A 22,431-nucleotide genomic window follows, 5' to 3' on the forward strand; every position below is an offset into this window, starting at 1 on the left:
AAACAAAACCCCAGCATGAGTGCTTTTGAATAGTTCTAAAATATGAGTTAGGGATAGAAACAATCACTGTAAAAATTGGAATCAGTAAAATCGATGTTAAGTATTGTTAAATATACAAAATGTGAACAATAAATACAATAAGAATGTTTCCAGACTAAGCCATCTACAGTTACATTTTATTGAGAAAAATACTAATATCTCCTTATATTTTAGGCTTTATTGCAAAAATTTTATATGGTAGGATGTTTTGTGGTACAACAGACCTATGCATATGCATCATATGTGATATCTTGAACATTTTTTTAAAATCACTGCTCCCAAAGGTAAACAGGACCTTTAAGAAGCAATGTACCTCAGCACATAAAGGGCTATTGTCCAAAAAGTGGTAGCCTCCACAAGAAAGTTCTCCTCATATCAACACAAGGCAATCAATAATAGCTGAATTTCCTATCCACACAACATTTCAAATCTAATTTAATACCACCAGCTTCCTCATAGCAATGACAAATGAAAGTACTGCCTTTCTTTTGCATTGTAAGGAATATTTAAGTAAGCTCATAAAAAGATACCTAATATCTGTATCATGTGAATGTAATTGATGCAGACATGTCGATAAATGGGGAAAGATACAATGTATTAATGTAAGACATCATTAAAAGAAACTCATGCCTGACGAACCAGCATTACAAGGAAAAGTGAAAGACGATATCCCATTGTATACCCTTGGGCCCGAATTCACGAAGGTGGTACAAATGAAACCATGGTTTAAACCATGGACAAAAACCATGGAGCGCCAAGTGTCGCAAGGAATATTTCTTTACGATATTGGTCATTTCGTCGACAAAATGATTGTTTCGTTAACGAAATTATCATTTCGTGGATGAAATGTTCATTTAGTGACAAAATGTCGTCATTTCGTTACAAAATAATCATTTCATCGACGAAATGACTGATTTCGTAACGAAATATTCCATGCGACACTTGGCGCTCCATAGTTTTTGTCCACGGTTTAAACCATGGTTTCATTTGTACCACCTTCGTGAATTCGGGCCATGGAGTCATAAAACTATTTCCCACTCAAACATCCAAAATGCAACTGAGATGACAAGGTGAACAACAGAACTGAGTGGTTTTGGTTAGCGAGGGTTGATGAGAATGAACTTGAACAATTAATTTCTTCTTCTTTTTTGATATCTTTGTGAGAAAGGTACATGGTGTGTGTGGGTGTGTGGGTGTGTGTGTGTGTGTGTGTGTGTGTGTGTGTGTGTGTGCATAAACAAATCACCTGGCTGTCATACAAACTTTTCATAATAATGTGCGGCATTTTAAACATGTCACCAGTTACTACTTCAGTTTAAGAAAACTGCAGCGATCTAACTTCTTCACTTTAACCTGTTGAGGACGGTTTGATTTTGCTACAACACGCATTTCCAACAGACATCTGCCCGAGTATTCTCGGGACTCGTTCTCGAGGGGTTAATATTTCTTTGGTAAAACGTTACTATGAAAGCATGTTGATTCAAGTTACACAATTGGATTTCCCCAGACACCACTATGATTATGGCGATGTCAGATGAATTTACGAAAATATATAATTCCTACAACAGCCTACAAAAGACAACATAAAGTAGCATTTGTGTGCAGGGTCTGAACACGAAGTGAATGTTTGAAAGAGGCAGTGAATACTGACAACAATTTAAAAAAAAATGTAAAGAACTCCACAAAGAAGTGGGGTTCTTTTTCTTCTTTTTTTTATAGAAATTGCACAGAGACTAGAATGTATCCTTTTTTTTTTTTTTGGAGAATCACAAAAGTAGTCTGTTGGACACATTTTTTTTCCAGTACCAATCAAAGTTCATCCACAGATGATATTTGGGAATAGGAGCTGTAATTGTCAATTTTTGGCTCAAACTATCCATTTTTACAGAGCAGCAGCAAGAAGCAATTATATTTTTTAACTTCCTCTCCCCCATTGCCCTTGAATGCCTGTTGATATCTCCCAGTCACCCTGCCACACAAATGGCATGACTTGTCTGGCAAATGTCACATCAGCAAGAAATCTGAAATATTTTTTGACATGTATATTAGTCGAGTTGACATTTAGAATAGACTCCATTACGAGTACAAATTGTACATTTCTCTCACAAACACATAACAAACAATAACAAATAAAAAAAAATCCCAACAGTAATGGTGTCTATGGAGTATCTGCCTTAACCTGCAAACCCTCTATGAAAGGTTGCTACCTAACGATAAGTGTTTACCCTACTCAAAGACAAGAGATCACCCTATATGAGTTTGCCTGTAGTGAAATCTTTCATGCTATGTCGAGTTGATATCTTCAATGTATCAGAATCACTCTGTGTTGCAGCTCCATTCAATAAATGTACAATATTGAACAGAAAAAACCCCAAACCAACAAATAAACATGGCATAAGACAAAGCCAGCCACAAGATTAATCTGAAATTCAGGGCCCCACGCGAGACAGAGATCGAAAAGCACATGTATGTATGGAAACACATCATCAAAAAATCATTCACATAAAGTTTTCATCGGTACATCGTGCAGCCATATATAATTCAGCCCGGGCATTGATGGGTAATGAGGTGGGATTAAACCAATGTTTTCCCTTAAGACTGCTCTGCTGTTATTCTCTTGTATGTGTATGTGTCTGTATGTGTGTGTATCTGTCTGTCTGTCTGTCTGTCTCCCAGCAGGCTCCAATTGCACAGCTGGACCCGATGACCCACTTTCGTCGCAAACCCTTATTAAAGTCCCGACGACAAGACGGGCCACTCCGGGTTGAACGAACTGGTGTCCCCCCCTATCCTCGCGGATACCCGATACTGTCTGGTCCCGGGGAAGACGCTCAAACCAGGTGAAGGAGGAGACTTTCGCTGCCGTAATCCCAATCTGCATCGCCACCTGTGAGAGCAATCAGGCTTTAAAGGCCAAGTATTATGGCCCCAGCAGGTAGACACTGCATCAGAGACAGTCATTACGCTGGATTCCTCTCTTGTAGGATGTCTTCTTCGAGTTAAGATGCAATAACCTGCGGGCTTCATCCTAAATTACCCCCTTTCACTGTCAATAACATCGAGGAGCAGACTATAACCTGAACATTTTGTCTGCAAGAGCTCAAGCTGGCAAAGTCATTAAACATTCCATAGTCCCATACACTAATTTACCATGCGTGGACGATGAGATACAGTGCCCAACCTGCTAAAACAGAGTCGTTGTAGGCACGACATTGACAGCTACAGCATAGGAGTAGGGCTTCTGCTTGAAAAAGCCATATCTTACCTTATCACATCATTGCACATACATATGACTGTAGATTGATGTTATTGTTATTCTGAAGAATATAGCCCTCTAACATAGCTTCATAAAGCTCATAATTATAGAATGTCTGCCTTGTTAATCACTGGCTTATTGTACTGGCTTGTAGTGTGACATGTATACATGTTTGTTTGTTTGTTTGTTTGCTTTTATTTCTGCATTCAATCAGATGCAATTTGAATGCAAACTTCAAAAAGTACAAAGACAAAAAATAACAAGTGCAGTGAAATAAATCGATAACAGTACATAAATAGATTCACATAGGTGATTGCATTGAGCAATGTAGATACACAGAAACATGAAATAAAATATACAGTATTTTTCAGTAAACAACAGAGATAATTGAATGCAGGAGACCACCATCATAAGTGATTAAACTTGAAATGGATGGAGGCCTCATAAAATGACTATCCAACGACATAACTCTCTTGGAGGTAGGTGATCAGGTGAGTGCAGTGCAGTTGCAGGTGAGAGTGCAAGATGCAGTTGAAGGAAGAAATTTGAGATTGACAATAAGATGACAATCTATACTATAAATATTTGTTAGCTCAGTTGGTTTGGAGAATATAATTGTATCAAATATCATTTAAGTGAAGCTTTCAAAGAATAAATACTTGAACAAAACTTTATATTATCCGGGAGATTATTCCAAATATCCGGACCCGAATGTCTTATAGATTTATGTGTCACTAATAATTTGGGATTCAAAAGGTGGAAACTCCAACTGAGGGGAAAACAATTTTTGGAGGGTGGCATCAAAATTGCTTTCATAAAAGGAAATAATTTGATTTAAAACATGCCTAATACATTTCTTGAGTCACTGAAACACATTTTAAAATCCTGTCACAACAATCCAGTTAAGAAATTTGCTAGGATGAGGCATGAGCCTTTGAATAAACTAAAGAGTATTTGATCAAGAATAAAGAAAAGTAAAATGCGATAGAACCAAAGATGTATGTAAACGCTGTCCTGCTGTTAAAGGTCTAGTTTACCTTTGGGAGCAGTGATTTCAAAAATGTTGAAGATATCACATTTGATGCATATGTGTAGGTCTGTTGTATCAAAAAACATCCTACCATATGAAATATTTGCAATAAAACCTAAAATATAAGGAGATATCAGGGTTTTTCTCAATAAACCGTAACTGTATACGGTTTAGTCTGGAAACATTTTTATTATAACTATTGTTCACATATTGTGTATTTAACAACACTTAACATTGATTATAAGGATTCAAATTTTGACAGTGGTTGTTTCTATCCCTAACTCACAATTTAGAACTATTTTATAGCACTAATGCTTTCATCTGCAAATGGTAAATTATGCCTTTAAGGATGGCTGTGCTTTCGTTACGAAAAAAAAAAAAAAAAAGAAGGAGGAGGAAATTGATGTCTGGTGTTTCACAGAAAGGGGGCCCTCACAGGATGTGACTTATCAGCAAAAGTTACTTTTGTCTGCATTGACATCATCCTGAAACTGGCGCATACCGGGTACCGTATATCGGTCGCAGAGTAAACATGCAGAGGAAATATTGTTTGTTACATGTCAGCAACGGCCTCTGGTGAGGGGCTAGACGGGTGTCTGAATGTTTGTAAAATCCAAGTCTATTTACGTTACTACATGAACGGAGAAATACGTCACTGGATCGGTCTGTGATGCAATGCGGTTGAAAAAAAAAAAAGCGAGACACATGTCATCTGGAAAGACTCTATAATCACATGACTCAATCGTTAGAAGACTGGTGTACACAAGCATCTCGGCTTGCTCAAACACCCATCATACGCTATGAGCAAACATGCATCCATAACATGCCCCCGCAACGGCTCCCATTTCCAGCGGCGCACGCATGCATCATACGTTATGCACACAGCTGTCACATGCCGAACCGACACCCTTTCTCTCGCGGTTTACATTGGTTTTGCCCCCGTGCGTCACGTAATTCACGTCCCATTCAAAATTTGCGAACCCGAGCTCCTCTTCGGGGCGTGGTGTGGAAGTTTCAATATTGCTGATCTAGCTAGTAGTATCCCCCAAGTTATGAACGCCTTTCAAAGGGGATAGCACTTCCCCCAGTGTAAGATGACCTGGCAAATATCATCCACCCTATGGAAGTATACAATGAAAACAGTCGGCAAACACAAAGGGGGGGGGGGGGACAGCAAGGAACTCTTAAACCAGAATTGGATGATGGAGACAAGGAACAGGAGGAAAAGAAAGAAGAGTTTACAGAAAGAGGAAGAAACTGAAAATAAAGAAAAAGTAACAGATGAAGCAAAGAGATGAAAACAAATAAGCTATGAGACATTAAAAAGTGGTACAAAGAGATGAAGAAGAAGAAAAAAGAAAAAAACAAGAAAAAAGAGATGATAAAGGATAAAGCAAAAGACAAGAAAGTACAGACAATGCAGAAAGAGAAGAAACAGGCCCAAAGGAGAATGCCATGTGGATGATAGAGCACTAGACTCACTCTCTTGAAATGGTCTAGAAGGCTTGCATCATAATTAATTCCTGTTTTCATGTCAACAGTTGGACCCCATTGAACAATTAGCAATTAGCATTCTTTATCTTTTTTTAACATGTGTGACTGACATGCAGCAATCATGAATGATGATTTGAAGTTCAAGCTATGATCAAAACTCATGAATAGTAAATCTCTTTAGTAATGAATTGATGATATGGAGGGGGGGGGGTGGAGTCAGTTCCTAGAAGTATCACCAGTTATTTTGTTTTTCACATACACCTGCACATTGTTGGAAGAATAAAGAAGGGGGGGGGTGGCGGTGCTACTGGGAAGAATGAGAACATCTCAAACTTAAGCCAAGGGGAACTCTCACACATCCTTTACAGCCTTGCTTACCTGACACGGCCAGTTTGTTTGTGCTGACTTCAGCCTTAATGGAGATGCGCCCTCTTCTTTCTGTGTGGTCCGCCCCGCATAGATTTGGCACAGACTTCTGGCACCGCTTGTGAACATTCATGTCACATGCTGTCAGCAGGGAGGAAGAGGAAAGAAGAAGAGGGAAAAAAAGATTGAGAATGTCATAACATGAGACTTCCTCACATTAGTCACTCATCACAGCTACATTTTTTTTTCATATATTGCCATTCATTTAATATAGTTTACTCTATGTTTGCCTACAAGTATTGATGTGAACATCTAATCAAAATTTCCACGGTGATGGCAGAGAGAGGCGACTCTAATAAACATAAAGAAAAAATCATTATCCGGCCCCTTCCTGTAATATGGATTCAAGAAATGCAAAACATCCAAAATGCACAAACTAAAGGAATATTCTGTAAGAGAAATATTTTGCTAAATGTCTAAAGTTACTTCCATAATACATTGTGTGCTCACAAAAACAACACAAACGCACACAAGCATGTAAGATATCTTATGTGCATGCGTGCGTTTGCGCCATTCTTGCAGGCACTTGACGAATTCACTCTTTCATTAGCATCATACAGTTTGCAGCTTATGGCAATTCCTAAGAAGAGGACAGATATGTATATCGTCGCTGGGGCTACAAGACCTCGTATCTCAAAAATGTCAAATGTTCAGGAGAGCCAAAAAACATGGCGGCCAAAGCACTATACTGAATGGGATAGCCATTCCTTTGACATGCCGTGGTGGCTTCATTTTTGGGGTAAGACAGCTGGGATTTGGACAGGACATCACTTAACCGATTATTTGACCACTAATGCAAAAAAGTCATTTTCACCAAAATTTGAGATGCAAGGTCTTGTCACCCCAGCGACGATATGACAAAATATACATCTCTTTTTCATCCTTGTAAGTATCTTGCAGATTAAATACAGTGGAAGAAATTCTGATTAAAGCATTGATCTAAATTGATGACACTCTCAATAACTGGTATTAATGCAAATTTGATTTTAACCAATTGAGGATAGGTTGACTTTGCTATAACATGAATGTCCCATAAGACACCTGCCCGAGTATACTCAGGACTAGTCTTCAATGTGTTAAACTGTGAATGAGAACGGTGGAGGAGCCCCGGTGCCAGTGCAATGTACCATGGCATTCTTGATGCACATTCCTGTGGATCTGGCCATTACCATGAATGCTAACAAACGTTGCCGGGAGGGGGAAAGTTATGACTGTTGTCTTAGTTCATTGACCATGATGCTGTTGTGTCATACGTCATTAGTGATGTCTTACAAAGTTTAAGCCACTATTTGAAAGGAGTGACCTTTCTGTACAGGTTACAAGGAGGCAGACAGAAATTAGAAAAAAAATATGTACATATATATATATATATATATATATATATATGTATATATATATAAAACATGTATATATGATATCGTCAAAACTGATGGTTAATGTGGTGCACAGAACTATGCTCTCATATATGTGTATTCAGCTAGCTTAATTGCATCAAATGAAAGTGTCAGGCACATTACAGATCTCATAAACCACTTCCTGCAATAATCATGAACGTCCCACGTGAAATATGACCACAGGAACCACCTCCCCCCCTCCCCCCCCCCCCCCCACCATCACCCAAAGCTTGCGCAATAATTGTCTGCAATGAAATATTGCTTCCCGTCGAGCAAGAAATAAGAGTTAAACGGCAGACCGGTATATCAAGAGAGAGAGGTTAATGAATGGGCGGGTATCAGGAAGAGACACCGGCTCATAATTGGCCGCTGTAACTTAGATTTCAGTGAGGGTCAGTCCAGTGACACCACTCTCCTACATCAGTCGCCATGGAGATGAGAGCAACTTGGCTCTTCATCATCATGTGGTGACAACCAACATCCATCAGCCCAAATGATATCCATCCATCAATCAGGAGAAATGGTTTTCATCGTCTGTTCTTGACACACAAGCACAGGGAGGGAAAAGGGGGAGGGCTGGGCTAACCCAATTTTGAAAAGTGAGGTGGATATATCTTTCAAGCATGTAAGAAAAAAAAACAACAACAAAAAACCTGAAAGTGATTGTGCAAATTGTGCCTACATATTCTATAGGATCAGCTTATGCTTGAAAATAGAGTAAGTTTTTTTTTTTTTTTTCATTCTTCTGCTAAACATGCTGATGACAATGTGGTCAAACTCTTTAACCCATTCAGGACAGTTTGATTTTGTTACAACACGCATTTCTCATAGACACCTACCCAAATATACTCGGGACTCATCCACAACGGGTCAACTTTGAGTGCATGTTCCATTCAGAGGGAGTCATTTGAGCATTAGGAGAGGAATCTGAGCAGAAAGCTAATAGAACTTTGAGCACAGTTAGACAACAGTAACATGATTATGACAGTCTTACATGTCACTGAATCATTCAATTACTGAGGCTGGCCTGCCAAGTAGATGTGATGTACAGAACACACACACACACACACACACACACACACACACACACACACACACACACACACACACAAACACACAGAAACTTAGGCATCTGATTATCTATTTCATGCATAGTTGCATAGAATGTGGATAATGACAACATTTTTCCACTTTCTCCTGCTGTGATATAGATAGATATAATATATTATAGATACATACATAGGTATATACACATGCATGTACATATGCTTATATGGATGCATGTAAGAATCTGGACAGTTTCATATCTACCTAAGATAGATCTTCCCCGAGTCCTTCAAGACAAAGAGACTGAAAGACAGACAGACAGACATGCAGACAAAAGGAGAGAAGGCAGAAGAGATGAGATGTATCTGTCATGCACACACACAGACACACACACACAGACACACACAAACACATGTAAGGCTATTATATACACATATATATGTATGTTTAGATGTCACCTATTGGGAGACATTACATGTAATGGTTACTATCATTACATTGAGAAGATTCTTGACCTTAAAGAGACAAATTTGTCACTTACATTTTTGTGTGTGTATGTGTGTGTGTGTGTGTGTGTGTGTGTGTGGGTGTGTGTGTGTATGTGCGTAGATGTATATCAGGTATATATATATATATATAACATATATATATATATATATATATATATATATATATATATATGAGTGATATATGAAGAAAAGAGGAAGAAAAAGAGATGAAGATAAGTGGATGATGTGATGCATGGTATGCTTAGTAATAAGTCAAATTATCCAGGCACAAATGGCCTGGCAATGAACACCTTGCAATCTCTTGTCTGTCCTTCTTTATAATTATGTATGTGTGTGTTTTTTCTTCCCCCCTGGAAGCCACATAGGTGGAAATATAAACCTTATATCCCTCTCTGTCACTTCCTATGTGCAGGGTCAGTTTTTCTCTCTCTCCCTTTCTTTCTGTTCATACTTCACAGACAGATACAAACCTATGTATGTCTTCATTTTCTCCCCTCCCACATCCTCTCGCCGTTCTGTCATCTGCTGTTACCATGGCAACAACTGATAAAGGATCAGCACCATGATAATGCTGCATTAGACTAGGGACGAGGGTTTCAGAGCATGGACTGCATGTGTTTACCTTCAATCATTGAGAAGGAGGCAATATGGCTGCAGAAAAGAATCATCAATGCAAATTAAAAAAAAAAGGACTCATGAATTATGCTGGCTATGAGAAACTTTAGCAGGAATGGAAAACTGGCCTCAGCAAGTATGAAAATGGGATCTTTTATGTTGCTGTTTCTCGTTAAGTGTCTCCAGTGTGTGCATGTGTATGTCAGACATACATATATTAGTCACAGCAAAGTGGAATGTCCTTATTCATCTTTTTTTTTTCTTCACTGACTTTGTTAAAAGTACTACATCTTCTTGTATATATATTTATATATATATATATATATATATATATATATATATATATATATATATATATACATCCCTAATTCTTCTGCAGGTTCAATCCTCCCCCTATTTGCTTATTTTGAGAAACTGACATGCAGGCTCACCTACTGCAATAACCTCTTTTTCTTGCTGTTTGTAAAGTTAAAAAGAAGAAGAAAATGAAAGAATACTGCCCTCTTGTGACAGCTTGTGATGCAAACAGACCACCAGTGTGATTCTGTTAAAGGTTTGAATGCTGTTCAGACTGCAGAAGAAAAAAAAAGAAGAATATTTTCCTTGATGTAAAAAAACTGTTCAATAGATGAAATACCTTTGACTAATTCCCTCAACACAAAACAAAACAGAACAACAATAGCATCAACATAACAGATACTGTTCATAAGAAACAGAAACCAACTTCTAATCAGACTCAAGACTTGGTATACAGCACATGATCTGATATAAAACAATACTGCATTATACTGTCATATCATATTCAATGAAATAGCAATTGTACAGAGTAATAATTACTGGTGAGTCTAACTAATCTTGAGTACACTGATGCTGAAACCAGATATACTACTGGCCCTAAAGACTTTGTAAGTTTGCCAGACAACTCTTTGCAAGCGAACACACTGGGATGATAAATAGCATTCAAAAGTTAACTATGGCATTTCTTGCTCTCTGATCACACTGTGTCAATACTTTCAACCACTGTAACATTCTCCCCACTGTGGTGGTAACAGTGTGGTGCCTCCACAGCTGGACTTGTGTGGAACCCAAACACACTCACATACACATTCACATACACACTCACACACACCCTTTGCTCAGTGTGTCTCCCTGCAATCAGTGTTGGACAAGAATTTTCACACCAATGTGAGTACAACACTAAACAACACAGTGTACAACACTCACAGCATGATACACTGTCCAGTGCTGAGAGATGAGATTTTACTTGTAAAAACAAACTATGTTGGCAAAGTAATTCTACAGCACATCCAAAGCGACGCCTTTTGAGAGTAATACAGAATCCCCTGCTCGTTATACTAACACTCTCTTATGGTGTCTCCTAAAGTGGTGCTTTTAGAAGCAACATGAATCGAGACACCGCTTTTGAAGTGAGGGTCATTGCTCTGTGATCCCTAGAATGTTCACACTTTGAAAAACTGTGAAAAATCCCACACAGACATTGTCCTCTTGGCTACCCTTTTCATCTGCAAATGTCAGACGAGGCATCGCTGACTCCAAAGATCTCTACTTTGGCAAGATAATCTGATATGAGAAGTGACATTTTAGGAACATGAACTGTAATACTTATTATAAAGGGTTTTGCATTGATGTGTTGTTGCTGGGTTTTCTATTTTTGCTTTGTTTGCTTGTTGTTTGTTTTTTGTCTTGAGTGACAGTGTGAAAACAGATCATACTCTTGGAAGCTCTCTCCAGTGGTCACATTGCAGTGACCATCTAGGTGTGTCTGTCTGGATAACGCAACAGCCTTGGCCCCCAAAAGGACCTCTCTCTACTTGATCTGCAGGATGAATTCTTCAGTATTGGTGCTTTGAAAAGCAACACTCAATCTTGATGGATTGTTGGCAGCGTGTTCAAAGTGTCACCAGATAGAGAATGAGGAAATAGATATACAGAGAGAGAGAAAAAAAAGAGATAGAACAACAGATAGATAGAGAGAGAGAGAGAGAGAGAGAGAGAGCAAGGTTTGTAAGTACATGTATTTTCAACCCCAGTCCTTTTTCCCACCTTTCTTTTATTTATTTTGCTTCCATCAGTTCCATTTTCTTGTTGTCAAGCTAATAATGTTTGTATATTAGATAGTTTAACTTTCCTTCTCTCATACTATTTTTTTTTCTCCCTTGCTTTTTTCTCTCCCCATTACATCCCTCTCTGTCTCTCTCTCTCTCTCCATCTCTTTCTGGCTCTCTCCATATGCCAGGCTTCCCACCTGTCCGTCCCTCCCCCCCTTTAACCCCACCCCTGCCATCTCCCTCCCCATCTCTCTCATTTTCTTCTCATTAATCAGGAAATGTAGCCGCGGTAATTTTATTGATAACACAATCATTACAATGTGACGAGGCCTACAGTTCATTTGACATGCACGATGGCATGGCCTCGTAATGGCACGGTGTTGGAAATCTTCCTTTATCACTCACATACGGACGCGCATTGTGCATTTTCCATGCCACGTAGACATGATATGTTAAGAGAGACTGGCCTATCCATAATCGATTAATCCTGGAACAGAGAACGAGGAAAGAGGGGAAACAAAAAGAGAGAGAAAAAAACAACAACCAAGAGAATATAAAGTGAAAAGGCACATGTGTATATGTGTGTGTATTTGTGGGTGTGTCTACGTGCAAGTTGTTGGGAAGGGGGACCAGTCGGGGGCCGGAATAAATGACAACTCTCCCTGGTTGATGCTCGTGTTTACAGAAACCTCTCTTTATCGTCAACGATACTGACTTTCCCCCCTTACCCCTTGTGATTTCATTTGCTAGATTGCAGCCCATCTGAATGTTTACAGAGACCGCTAACATTCCTGGTCGGGATGCTAGCCTGGGAAATGAGAGCGTATCCCTCCATCCACCGAAGATGCGGTTGTCATGGTAGGGGGAAGAGAGAAGAGGGATGAAGTATATTTTGATAGTGCGGGGAAATTGTTCGATTTGAGGAGTGGACAGGAAGGACAGAATGAGGGCTGTAACAACAAGATGTAGCCCCTCTCCTCCTACCCCCCCCCCCCCAAAAAAAAGGAGGAATTTGTTACCATGGCAACATACATCAAGTTTGTCGTCCACGGATCTGGGCTGCTTATAATACTGTATTCATGCTTAAGTAGGTATGCTGCTTTAAAATGTATACACTCTAACACACTTTATGTCTTATTGTTGGGCTATCCCAAAGGGTAAATGCACAAAAGAACAAAAAAATGAATCTGTTATTTCCATCACTTTCTTATCTTCAGGAAGTCTTCAAGATTAAAAGAATTCTTCTAAGTTTTTTTAAGTTTTTCATTCTGATGAGTTATATGAATCATATCTACAGACAATAAAACTATTTAAATGCAAAAATCCACCCACTGATTTACAGTCTATTCTTAGAGCAACATTTCACATGAAAATATTGCTTAAAATGAACACAAAGAACAATCACACAAAACTAGCATTATCTTTTTTAATAGTGATGAGGTGATACAAGTCTGATAAGTATTAGACAGATTAAAACTAATCTTGCCATTTTTGTTCATACCAATTATACATCAAAACATGTTTATCTTTCCTGAGTTCACTTTATTCATCAATTTTGATACACCTTGACTTCACATTGCTAAAAAAAAAAAAAAATGGAGGTAATGGTATTCTACGTAGGTACTAAGACATGAAAATCAACTTCTTGCAGCTTCTATTTGACTAATACAAATATTTTGAGGTTGCCATGGAGATATCACATCATACCAACATTATATTGACAGTCGATAATCCTTCTTTAGGCAACCAAGCTTCCTCAAGATAAAGGTGACCTGACACTTTTGATTTCTGGCCTTCGCATAAGGCAAGACTTTTCTTGAGGGTACATCATTTCTTTCAGCAAATTTTGGTGAAGACATTGCAGGGAAATATGGAGATCACATCAGAAAATAGAAGATAGGGCTACTATCAGACATGTATCATTAAATAGCATATGAGGGACATCATTGAAAATTGCATTTAAGAAAGTGGGTTTTGGGGGTCTGTATTTCATAAGTTTCTTGACTTTTTGCTTTTCATAAGCCACTATCTTTACATTTAAAGATATTGTAACGAGAAGTCAAAATTAGGAAAAAAATCATATGAAAAAGGGTGTCAGAGCAGAAGGAAATGTCTCCTGAAACATTATCATCACTATGACTTATTACAAGATATTCATGCTATTGAGATATGGCAAGTTAAAACTGATTGATTCACTTCACTAGATTTATGCTGCGCAACAGCTGTCTTTTGCGAACCGAAAATCACTACGTCATAGAACAGCAACAGTGCAACAGTGAAGGGCTGATTCGTCCAGTGCATGATGTTATAACTTGGTTCCCCCAAACTCCGGCATCAGATCGAGTTTCGGCCTACAGTGTGAAAACATTATCTCTTCATCTTTTTAAAGCAGTTTTCATGTCCTGAAACTTAATTATTCATATTCCTGGAGGCTTAAGCTTTCCCCCAAAAAACATAATTCACTTTATCTACAAATATCAGACCCTTTTTCTTGTGATGATTAAATCAAATGTCCCACACTCAGTACAGAGGAACCAACATGAGAAAGGCATTCTTTGGCCTCTTTCTAAACTTTGTCGGGGGGGGGGGGGGGGGGGTCCAACTCCACCTGAAAATGCCATTTGGTATTTATAGAGAAGTATGTTTTTCAATGTGCTGCACATAATGCAACCTCTCCTGGATACGAGAGAAAATGTTTCATCAATTTGCTCCTTCTGCAGAGTACACTTCGATTAGGGATAAAAGAAAACATGCAATTTAAAGAAGACATTTCAACTCCCGTTTTGTCCAACAATTTTAATATCAAATACCACACGAGTTTGAGGGGCTTTCCGAGTCAAAGCAGAAATGTAAGTACTGTCTGATTGTTTTGAAAAAGCATGTCAGTGCAGTACTATCTGTAACTCTTTTATATCAGGAACAGCAGGGAAGACTGCTGAAGGATATATCCTATTTTCAGCGTAAATGCCATTTTCAAGATTTAGGATGGATTTGCAAGTCGTGTCCATGATACTTAAGCCTGAAACTTACCACTCAGGAATAGCATATTGCAAATCTCTTTGCTGTAACATGATCGGGGAGGGGGAGGGGGATACACAAAAATAACATCTCATACGAATTGACAAAGTCACAAATATAAAAATACATTAAAAACAAACAAATGGAAAGGAGATGGTTTTTGGTCTCTGAAGCATGTCCCCAGACTCCTCCTGGATTAAACGCATTGCTTGACATTTACATAACCCTCCCGAATACTCCAAATTTACACGAGCGAGGCAAATTTAAACATCTGTCGTCCGCCGTGGATGACAGGAGGCAGCGGATCCCGTCAGATCACCGTACACTGAATGACGATCCTTCCACCCCCACTTCTGCGCTAAGTCAATCGTTGGACCGAGAGGGAAATGCTTGTTTTTCCCTCCTCCGAGTGTTTTGCTTGTCTTATGTTATCCAGTCTGCTTCAAGTTGTTGAGGCCTTGAGAGAAGTCCTGACCTCATACAAGCCTAAACCCAAGCCATGTGGGTGTTGGGGGGGGGGGATGAGTATTCATGAAGACTGTGAGAAATGTTGAGTACAGGCAGAGGGCAGTGGAAAAGGTTAAAACCCACTGACAACCATTCAAAAGCAACTTAGGCTAGCATCGATGAAAGTAAATGTGATGGTGAACCTAATCATCTTTCGGGCAATTCTGTAACATTTTCAAGCATTAGGCTCGGTTGGGGGCAGGATATTATCATACTTTACGGGAAGTGGATGGAGGGTTTTTAACTGTTGTATCAGGCAAAATCAGGCAAATAGGATGATAGAACTTTTGATAAATCAGCAATAATATAAAGATGTAATGGAAGGATGAAGCTTTATAAGTCTTTGACAAATTCACACAAGTTGGAAGGGCAAGGGAAGAGCTAGGTGTGGCTTTTGTTGAAAAGCCTGATGAATTAGAACTTAGCACTTCGCTCAAAATGCATGCGTGGGACTACTGTAAAACGAGGAATGTTCGCGTGCATCTTAATTTCGCGAATTTTGCGAGCGCGAAGATTCGTGAAATTAAAATGCACGCGAAAGTTTTTGTCTACACTATATGCATTGAATACCAGTGGTAGTTCGCGAAAATTTCATGCCGCAAAAAAGGCCGTTGGCTCCAATTCGCGAATATATCATGTTTTACAGTATCTATCACTTGATGTAGGGTTGGACCTACTACTAATCGACCGCCTAATGTTTATTTGCTTGATAAGAATATTTAACACTGAAATTCACGTAAAAAACTTGACCTATGTGATTGAGAAAATCCAGCTCTATCAAATGCCGTTGTTCCCTTTTCGATTCGAAGTTTCAGTGCAAAAATATCGCCGACGAACTTGCGTGGCCTCGTTTCAGCTCCCCGCGGTAAATCGCGTTTTTAGGATCGACCGCTGATTTTGCATTGACAATGCACGTAAACCAAGTTGTATTGAACACCGTGTTGTACGAAGCTTTTTAGAAGCCTTTTAGAAACTTCCATAGACATTACATTGTGCTGTCATTAAGATTCGGTGAAAATATTCATTCGAAATTTTGTCCTTGATTAAAACCATTAATGAACAGTGAATTATCGCGTTTTCCCACACCATCCTAATCTACATTCAAAGCCGATCCATTTTTGTGTGCTTTGCGCGCAGAGAAGTGCGTACTAAGTGTTCAGTGCGCGAATTATACGCGGTCGGTTTCAATAAGGGTGGTCGATATGTAGTAGGGCTACCATACTTCCCGAGCTGTATGCTTCATGCAAAACACTGCATGTAACTAAATTTTGGTAGTTCTATTTATGTCAATGCCATTCTACACTTGAAAGAAGTTGTCTTTCCCTTGCTGTCATAAGTGCTGGATCTGAGTGAAAACTCAAAATTCTCATTTTATATGAAAACTCTCTACCAAATGCAGGAGCTCCCATAGGTTTAACATATGCCTTGTCTTGTGATTGCATTTTTTTACTTTTTTTGTAATGGCCACCAGTCCCCCAAGCCTGCCCAGGGCCACAACGGGCATGTCTATGAATTGTACATCATCAATCTTGTTGTTACAATAAACATCCATGGTTATACAACCTGTTAAAGTTTCCTATTAAAACTAAGACAGTCTTTAGCTCAAACATGCTGAGCTGGCACCGTAGCTTCATCATGAGAGATGAACATTGGCTCATTACTTGGCAGAAAAAAGCACTGTCAAAAAATTATTACACTTCCATGGGTAAAGCAATGCTGCATTCACAACATCAGCTACAGACATACACCGTAACCAGTATATTAATGATTGTGGCAGGCATCTAAACACCACATTTCTTTTTCATTTCATTTCCATTGGTTTCATTTCATTTGTTTTCCAATTCCATTTGACAAGCCCTTATCTATCGCACAACCGATGGAAAGCTGGTCTGACCTTTTGCAAACCATATCATTTCTCTATAGAACTGCACAAAAACACTCCATTACAGATTACCTTGCATATTGTGTGCAAGCTCTTCCAATCAAGTTAGAGGACTATACGAGAGTTGATATCTTTGTAGTCCTACAAGGGCCATTCAAAGACACCTTTGAATGCTAAGCAGGATGTAATGTTTGAGGTCACACGTACAACTTCACGAAATAAAGATGGACTGATAAATGATGCAGTCCGTGTCCGTGGAAACGGCTTCAAATTTCCCATCCCGGCATCCCTCAATTGGGGGGTAGGAGCTCTTGACCGATATCCATTTCCATCTACCTGCCCAGTGAACCATAACCAGGTGCACTTGTGGGCCACCGCCAAATAGAGGGTTCATAATTGATTGCTATACTCCGTGTGATACCCCGCGTATGTTGCCGCATCAATTTTCGGGACAAGGGTAGTAGGACCGTGGCCGATAATTTCAGGAAATGGGTTTTGGGGGGATGCATTCATGTACTTGTTGGGGGAGGAGGGTGGTGAGGAACATTTGATATCCCACAAGATGAATGGAGAAAGATGCAGGATGCCACAGAGATAGAGAGAGACAGAGATAATCAGGGCTATGTTGCTGTGCTGCCTCTTCCAACAATGATACTGATGTTGATCAGATGATGATAATCATCATCACTATAATAGTTATCGTAATCCTAATCATAATAGTAATAGTAATCCTAATCGTAACTGCAACTGTAACTGTAACTGTAATTATAATTGTAATTGTAATTGTGATTATTGTCATTGTAATCGTAATCATAATCATCATACTTCTCTAACTCATCATCATCATCATAATTATGATGACAATAAAACAATAACTATTACAACATGAAAGTGGTAACATACTGATGTAGAAAAAAAAAGAACGATATCTTTGATATCACAGTACGGTTTTATTTACCCAGGGTAGCCCCTTCAGTATGCACTTTTCTCACAGAGGGCGCTACCATTATTACTTCTTGAGTATTGCCACGTACCCGCTTATTCTAATGTGTAGGTCCACTGGTACAGAGCAGGTCTAGCATCTGGCCTCAGGAGGTACGCACTGGGTATGATTTGAACCCAGGATATATTGTTTAAGAGGTTTGTCTACTATGCCACAGTGTTTCTATGTTTATCTGTTGCCAGGGTAACCACAGATGAATAGAAGCTCTGTGGCACATTTATCAGTGATGGACTGAACCAGCATCCTCTCCTCTTCCTCCTCTTCTTCTTCCTCCACCTCCTCCTCTTCCTCCTCCTCTTTTGTCCTTCTTATCTCCTCCTCTTCCTTTCCCCATCCTTCTTTTCTCCTCCTCCTCTTCTTTCTTCTTCTACCTTCCTCCTCCTCCTCCTTTTTCTCCTCCTCCCCTTCCTCTTCCTTCAGAACACAGATAAAAATAGGTTTGTTTCTACCAAAATTACACAAACCGATATTTCTGTCTAGCTGTCAATGCTTAAGGGGCATCATTATGTGACCTTATTTTGGAACTTTACCTTCAGAAGCAGCACATGAGGGAAAAGAAATTAGCCAGTGATACACAGAGAGCAAAGCAAGAAGAAAGAGGGGAAAATACACTTACTGATCACTAACACATGGGAAGCAAGCATGGTGTAGAGACAAATAGGCAGACGAAAGAAAAATTGCCACAGGAGCGAGCTGCTTCAAATTGGCAAAGCGAAACGGATGAAGGCAAGCAACTTGCACTTCCATCTATCTACTCTGACAACACTCTTTCGGCCATTATCAAGACAGGGTCCATTATTGCATTAAAGCACTCAGGTATCCAAACCTACCAGATCATCTCGTAATTAGCAAAGCCAGCCAATTTTTTGCCCCCCCTTTTTTTTTTCTTCTTCTTCTCTCTCTCTCCAGAACGAGGAGGAGGATGAGATAAAAAGGGACAAATATGCAGTAGATCTGAAAGTCAACACAAAGACATACTCTCTCTCATTTCCCCCAAAACATACCATGAGGTTACAAAGGAGAGGTGGTGTGTAAACGATACAGGGCCTAATGGACCCTGCAGAGAGTGACAGTAAATAATATCGCTCGACTGCTCGCAAAAAGTAACCAAGGGACAGAGTATTCGCCCCCTAATTCAACATTAGCCACATTCACGCCCCCACTTGTCTAGAGCGGCAGCTAATTTGGGAGAATATATATGCGAATGGGTCTCCTTTGTTCTCGCTCGGAGACAGCAAACACACATGAAAGATGATGCCTTGTTTAGCATTGTCGGCCATATTGACAGTAGCTTGGAATGAGAAACATGATGAAATAATGATGCGCTGATGACCCAAGGCTACAATTTCCAGGAAATAAATTTAAAGAGAGAAAGAAGTGAATTGATTCTTTGTAGCTACACTACAGTCAAACTTGCTTCTACAGCCACCTTTCCATTAACCCGTTAAAGACTAGTCACTAGTATACTCAGGCAGGTGTCTATGGGAAATGTGTGTTAGAGCAAAATCAGCCTGTCCTCAACACAAATTGCAGTCATGGACTTATATTATGTGGTATATACCACATGTGTATTATGTGGTATATACTTGCAACTGTGGCATGTTGATGGTTAACCCATTGAAGATGAACTTATTTTCATATAACATACTCGACTTAGTCTCCAAAAATTAAGACTGCCTGTCCTTTAAGACTAACTGAATTTATTTCCCCTCAGTGTGTATTGCTCATGAACAAACCTGTATGTAAAGACCAGCCACAAATTAAGATTCTCCCCTAAGGGCAGTCTTTGGGGACAAAGAAAGCATCATTTTTCATCAAATTTTCTCAAATCACGTTTGAAAGCTAGCCTGGACATTGAAACAAATTCTAGCTTTCACTTCTTCCATATAAACACACCAAAAAAAAAAAAAAAAAAACAGATAGTAAAGGTTTACCACTGACATATCAAAGCCTTAATAGTGACTTCAAATTATTTTCCTTGTTGTTGCTGTTGTCTGGTGGCTCTGTAAACTTTTTCTTCTTTTGTATGACCTCAAAGCCATACTCATTAAGAAAATGTCATTATACCCATGGATTATAGACCTCTTATGCTTGGTATCTGAACACAGCAATTTTCAGAAATAATAAAAATGCAGGATGCGACATCACTGAGCTGTCTGCTGGTTCTAATCCTAGCCATAACAAGGACCTTTTTCTCTCTTCTTTCCCGCCTGTTTCGGTTGCTTCAGACGTTCTTTTTTTTTTTCCTTCCTAAAACAAATGTCTCTCACTTTACATTTGTGAGTGCTGGTTGCCCACATGCACTGAGCCAGTAGAAGAGATAAGGAATGTCATTGTATGGAAGATAAGCGAAGGGGAAATTTAATATTCATGCATGTCACTGAATCTCCCGTCCAATCATGACTCTAGCTAATCATGCGGGGCCAACATTCCGCGAGAGGCGAGGCTGTCTCTTTAGGCGAGATCATTTCTGCCGCTTTCTGCCTATCAGTGGCTTCTTTTTCCATCTCCTAATTATTTTCTGCTCTTGAGTTATTTGCTTCTACCTTTTTTCTCTCTCTTTATACTGACTCAAACATAATTTCCTCCAGGGTAAAATAAGGACTGTCATTTAGATCCCAACACTGTTGGGGTTGCCAAGAAGAAACTGCTAATACCTTGCCGTAACCTTTGAACTTATCATTTCACTGATAGTCTCCTTTCCTGTCTTCCTTTTCTCGCTACCAACAAGTTCCATCTACAACACTCTTTGTTTATCTGGACATTTTTACAGAGAAAGGGTACATTTCATGGATGTTGCTTTATTTTCTGGTTCCAATTAATGTGCATTTCCCCCAAAACAATACAATCTTTTAGAACCAGTGAATGAGAAATAACTTTGCCCCAAAATTCCTTCAAAGAAGCAATGTATTATTATTATTATTATTACTATTATTTATAGTGCGCTTTTCCCACAAGGCCCAAAGCGCTTACAATCAATTCAAAACATGTACCACAGTATGTATAATTGGATAAATGTTATATATACAGCTACGAACTAGTTGCTACTGAAAAGATGTGTTTTCAAGGCTTTTTTGAACACACTGACTGATGGAGACTGTCTAACGGTAAGTGGTAAATTGTTCCAGTGCTTTGAAGCAGACACAGTAAATGTCCTATCACCGGCTAAGGTGCGAGTAACAGAGTATGTGAGACGAAGCGGATCACTAGATGACCTCAAATTTCTAGTAGGTGTATATAAAGTCAATGTATTAGATTTTTTTTTTTTTTTGGGGGGGGGGCAAACGTATGTAACGCTGGACAGAAAGCTATATACTATCATATGAAGGTCAAATAATTAATGCTTATTGGAAATTTGTGATGTTTTTCAACTGAATGGCCTAACCTATATCCCCTTTGGAAATGAAGAGACTGTTCAACTTCTTATTTTACCATTTTTCTTTTTTCTGTGTCATTTATTACAGGAATACTGCATCAGCCACATCCTTTAATAGCGAGTCTGTTTTGTTTTTTGGGGTTTTTTTTGTTGCAAATAGGGACTTTTCGACAATTTTGCAAGTGGTTGCATTCACAATAGTGAAGTACAGCAATGGATGGAGAAATGTGTGTGTGCATGTCACATTCATGCCAGGATCAGAGTTAGTATTTTAACGCATCGTTAAATTGGCGAATAGTACCCAAATTGCAAAATTGGCGAAAAGTATACAGAAGTCTGTCAAGGCTGAGAGATAAGAGAAAGGTCCCCATCTACCAAGCTGAGGCATACAAATCTTAGGTCACACTTGCTTTAAATCTCTCTCTCTCTCTCTCTCTCTCTCTCTCTCTCTCTCTCTCTCTCTCTCTTCTATCTTATGCTCTTTCCTGACATAAAATCACTTCATTTATGAAACATGAAACTTCGGGAGAGAGTATCATAGTTTTCCTCTTTTTCTTTGCTATCACATAAATGCATTCTGCCTTTCTCTCAGTACTCCTTCTATCACTATTCCTACCACCACCCTCCCACCTAAAAGTTCTGTGTCTGTATGTCTGTCTGTCTGTCTGTCTGTCTGTCTGTCTGTCTGCCTGTCTGCCTGTCTGCCTGTCTGACTCTTTCTTTCTGTCTATAAATATACTAATACTATTTCCTATTTGCTAAGTAA

The 22,431-nt window shown here is 39.1% G+C and overlaps 1 protein-coding gene across 1 annotated transcript in view; it reads right to left on the reverse strand.

The window, feature by feature from the left end:
* The window catches only part of LOC140231998 (protein kinase C-like), a 239,156-nt gene that overhangs the window by 63,937 nt on the left and 152,788 nt on the right, over window positions 1-22,431 (reverse strand). Inside the window, 1 exon segment of the mRNA XM_072312149.1 lies at window positions 6,198-6,326. Within this exon segment, the coding sequence (XP_072168250.1) occupies window positions 6,198-6,326 (129 nt within the window).

Source organism: Diadema setosum, chromosome 8 (genome assembly GCF_964275005.1).
Source record: "Diadema setosum chromosome 8, eeDiaSeto1, whole genome shotgun sequence".
Lineage (NCBI taxonomy): Eukaryota > Metazoa > Echinodermata > Echinoidea > Diadematoida > Diadematidae > Diadema > Diadema setosum.